The 4755-nt window shown below is 41.6% G+C and overlaps 1 protein-coding gene across 1 annotated transcript; it reads left to right on the forward strand.

Annotated features, from left to right (window-relative positions):
- Nucleotides 1–830: 830 nt before the first annotated feature.
- ptger4a (prostaglandin E receptor 4 (subtype EP4) a) lies at nucleotides 831–4368 on the forward strand. The gene is made up of 2 exons (XM_086205348.1): nucleotides 831–1948; nucleotides 2267–4368. Exons 1-2 carry the CDS (start codon nucleotides 1166–1168, stop codon nucleotides 2801–2803), a joined length of 1320 nt encoding a protein of 439 aa, XP_086061474.1. The 5' UTR covers nucleotides 831–1165; the 3' UTR covers nucleotides 2804–4368.
- Nucleotides 4369–4755: the final 387 nt, after the last annotated feature.

Raw genomic sequence — 4755 nt, forward strand, 5'->3', positions numbered from 1 at the left:
CACTGGTCAACTCACAATAATCTGAAAAGATGCTGTTGATTTATGTAAAAAAACAAAACAGTCGTGATCATTTGTTTTAAGATATTCGTATTACTCTTGAACAGTATTAGTACATTCCATTGACTATAATCACCCTACAGCTAACTTGAACACATTCAGCGGTTCATAAAACAATGATGGAAGCGGATGAAAAAGTTGCTGAGCCGAGTTGTTACTTCATGTGTGACTGTGGTCTGAGATGTTCTGTAGCTTACAGTTGAATCACATTTTTTTTTTATCCTTCTGGTCATCATTGCTGATGAATTGTGACTTGTTTTGAACTGAAAAATAAAGACATTAGACCTCCAAATTTTTACATTAATTTGTTCGTACTTTGAACAAACTGGATTTGAACTAAAATATTTGAAATGCTTGCAACGGCCACAAGTGATACATGTGATTCATTTCCATCAATTGTTTGCAAAATATCATATTGCTTAATCTACTTTGTACTGCCTTCCCTTTTGGACAACATATTGATTTTTCAAAGTGCTGCCACAAAAGGTGTTTTATGTATTTTTTATGTATTTATGCGCATCAAGATCTATGGATTTAATCCTCTTTCTGACCCTTTCTGTTACCAATCTCATGGTTACATGTTCCCACAGACACGCACGCACACACAGACACGCACGCATACACACACACACACACACACACACACACACACAGTTACTTGTGTTAACCTCTGTGTGATGCTGTTACTGTATCAGGCCTGTTATGAGCCAACCTGAGCAGCTGATGAATGGGAGGGACTGAGCCGCCTGAAGCTCGGAGGCAGAGCCACATTTCAATGAAGCCACCTCGCCTGTCGCCTGCATTCATCTCTCTTAGTCCGGATGCGTGAAATCTGCCTCTGTCTTGCTAGAGACTCAGACTTGCTAAGACAAACTGATCCATCTGGAACCACCGGAGCGGCATTCGCAGGATGCTCTGAACCTGCCCCAAAGTTGATTTAAAATACTTTTCAGAGAAACTTTATTTTCTTTCCTTTTTTCCTAATTTTTTTGACCATGTTGCTAAGGTGTCCTTCAAATGCAAATAAGTTTCCTGCTCTGGGGTGGAAATACTGGCGTTAAGACAACTTCTTTCCACTCGTCGTGAACTTCATCTGAAGGACACAGCCATGAATAACCAATCGATGACAGGCAGGACCATGATCCCAACTATTCCGTCTGTTATGTTCATTTTCGGGGTGGTTGGGAATGTCATCGCCATTGTGGTTTTGTGTAAATCTCGAAAGGAACAGAAAGAAACCACGTTCTACACTCTGGTGTGTGGACTGGCAGTGACAGACCTCTTAGGAACACTGCTGGCCAGTCCGGTAACCATCGCAACCTACGTTAAGGGATCTTGGCCCGGTGAGGATCCGCTCTGTCAGTACTTTGGATTCGACATGCTCTTCTTCTCTTTGGCGGGACTCAGTATCATATGCGCCATGTCAGTGGAGAGGTACATCGCTATAAATCATGCCTACTTCTACAATGACTATGTGGACCAAAAACTGGCGGGTTTGACGCTCCTGGCGATCTACATCTCCAACGCGCTGTTCTGCGCCCTGCCGAGCATGGGCTTCGGTCAGGTGAAAAAGCAGTACCCGCAGACCTGGTGCTTTCTGGAGTGGCGGAGCAACAAGACCAGTGATGCAGCTTACTCTTACATCTATGCCGGGTTCAGCTCTCTTCTTATTCTCGCCACTGTCATCTGCAACGTGCTGGTTTGCGTGGCTTTGATCCGGATGCACCGACGCTTTTTGCGCAGGATGTCGTTGGGAACCGATCTGGGACGCAACGTGGACCCGCGTAGGAGAGGTCGTAGTTTTGGGCATCTGGCCGGAGCAGAGATTCAGATGGTTATTCTGCTCATAGGCACGTCAGCAGTTGTGCTCATCTGCTCCATACCTCTTGTTGTAAGTGATGTTTTTCTCTGCTCCGTGAGGATTAATTCTCACTATTACGCACGTTTTGCGCACGGGTTTTTGGACACAAGTCTGATTTATTTTGGTTCATGTATCATGCTGATTATGCAGATTCATCCAAATCCAATTGGATGATTACAGAGCAAGAACAGAACATTTTATTTTCTCTATTAAGTCTTCCCAAGCAGCTTTTGCTTATTTTATTTAGTTTGGCTCTGGTAGTTTTCTCGCTGCACACATGCACATGCCCATGCACAGCTGCTCACATGTAGTTTAAGCCATTAACTCTACCCCCTCTCTCCTTAACAGGCACAAGTGTTCTTAAACCAGCTCTACAAGACTCCAGTAGAGCTACGACTGGAAAAAAACCCTGATCTAAGAGCGATACGCTTTGCCTCCTTCAATCCCATCCTTGACCCCTGGATCTACATCCTGCTGCGAAAGACTCTCCTCCTTAAGCTCACTGAAAAACTGAAGTGCCTGTTTTGCAAAATGGGAGCAGGTAGGAGGCAGCAGAGGAATAGAAACTTCCCCTGTAGAGATGCACATCAACTCTCCTCAGTGATCTCAAACCGGGACTCCCACTCCCTGGTGTCCCATGACCTCCGAGACAGCTCCCAGACCTTCTTCTGCCATCCGGAGGGAAGTGAGGTGTACACTGGTAGCTGTCACAGGGAAGACAGACTCTCATGGCCCTCATCGGTCAAAGACTTGCGAGCATCTTACTCCTTTGAGCAGGGCAGCAAAGAGGGGACAGATATGATCAGGGACCTCTCTCCCTCCCCTAAAGATCCTGCACTTCATGTATCACTGAGCACTGAGACAGTGGAAGAGAAATGCATCTGACATTTCTGTGAAATCAGCAAAAAAAGAAAACAACCTCTGAGCTCACTCTGAGGTAGATGATCTTCTGATTGAACTTTTAAACCTCTGAAATATGAGGAAAGGCACATGAAAATAATAAATGACTCATCTTGTAGAGTTTAACACATGGAGAAACTTCAAGAACTCTTGGCTTTACCATCCTGTGTTCTGTTTCAGCACCCATCTACCTCACTGATGACTATCTCTCTGACTACATGAGCATATGTTGCCCCAAATGCAGATATTGATATAACAGACCCACTTCTTCATGACTCAATGATGGGAAAGATATTCCTACTGATTTCAGCCAATCATTGTGGAAACCTTTGCTGTTAAAGTAGACGAGGCCAGAAATTTAGAATAAGTGAATCACAAGCTTGTGGTCGATATGGCAAATTCGATGTGACATTCGTGATTGATGACACGTGAGCTGCCATTGTTTCAGAGCAGCTATTGTTCAGTGCTTTGAAGGACATTTCGTGTTAGTTCCATGACTCATGTAAAGTGTGCAGTACTATATTTGTAGTGATCGTTGCCTTGGAATACACGCCGATATGTCATCTCAGATTTTACGGTGAAGGTACAAACATCCCGACGCTGCAGCTAGCTTTGTACATCTTAACGGAGAACTTTTTTTTTTTTACAGTTGCAGAAAGTGTGCACATGATGTTCACCGCATCTGTCAGCTTGATGTTGTACTAGATGATCAATGTCGTGAAAAGTATTGTTACTACTACATTTATTCTTCTCTAGGAGAAGGTTTATAGTTAGTAAATCACAACTGTATGGGAATATCCACCTTAAGATAATATTTATGAGCATCTATTAAGTTTTGTGTATATTTTGATCAGTATTCACGCTCACAAGAGGCATGTAAAGGATAGGACATTCAAACTTCAGATAAAGAGCTGATTTACATACTTTATCTCTTTTCCAAGTTCTCTCACACGTCTTCAAATGTCTTGTTTGTCTAGAAGCGACAAAAACAGAGCTCGCATTCAAGATTGAGTGCCTTCCAGTGTTTGTGCTTGAAAAAAAAATGACTCAAGCATTTATCATACAGTTGTGGTTTATTTCAAGTTATTGATTGTATCAGGCCTTACAACAAATATCTTAGAAGATTTTTCACATTGAAAGATTTTAATTTCAAGAGCGTTAAATTTGTAAAATCATAGATATTCTTAGGGTTCACATCCTCAGATCAGCTTTTTTTGTTGCCAGTGTTGAATGCTGGTATTCAACTTTTAATGTTGTATAGTGTTGTCTATGTTAGTATTGTGCTTCTGTCTTATCACAATAATACAAAGTGACCTTTCGAACTCCTGTTTGTTCGAGCTTTGCCCTTCAAATGAGCTTAATGTCTTATTTGCCTTGAGGTAAACAGTCTGCCTATTAAATCTGCTTCAGATTGTTGCTTAATGTCCCGTTCTTGCCTTCCTTGTTGTTGTCTGTATGATAGATTCTGAAAGACCTGCATCAAGACTGAACTGTACAATATTTGTCTCAAGGCAGCATTGAAAAGTGACATCTAATTTAAATTTTTTCATAAAGTCTTTAAATCGTGCACATTTCTTGTTCTTGTTGTTTTTAGTATCGCGGTGCAGATGGGAATGAATACATTTTTGTCATTTTGAACGTTTGTATAGAATTTCTCCAACTATGAAATGAACAAAATGAGGAAACCCATCATATTTGTCTGTTCAAGGTTTTTAACAATTTCCAATCCAGCTAGAGGAACAATATAATCTAACATCAAACATGACCTTTGACATATAATCATATTGTGTCAACACAGAGGGGAAGTCAATACTAGAAGCCCAAAGGTTCCCCCCACTAGAGAGAAAATCTTAACTCCCCCATTAGCAAAGACTAATGATGGACAGACAAACACATTTCAAACTCCTTCCATGAGTACAATGAAACTCAACACCACA

Source organism: Aulostomus chinensis, chromosome 6 (genome assembly GCF_037954235.1).
Source record: "Aulostomus chinensis isolate RoL2024-O1b breed Wild chromosome 6, RoL_Achi_v1.0, whole genome shotgun sequence".
Classification (NCBI taxonomy): domain Eukaryota; kingdom Metazoa; phylum Chordata; class Actinopteri; order Syngnathiformes; family Aulostomidae; genus Aulostomus; species Aulostomus chinensis.

Excerpts from the sequence above, each read along its gene's own strand:
- ptger4a (XM_086205348.1), top strand. The coding sequence starts at position 1,166 with ATGAATAACCAATCGATGACAGGCAGGACCATGATCCCAACTATTCCG. Across the intron at positions 1,949-2,266 it reads TCTGCTCCATACCTCTTGTT|GCACAAGTGTTCTTAAACCA; the intron begins GTAAGTGATGTT and ends TCTCCTTAACAG.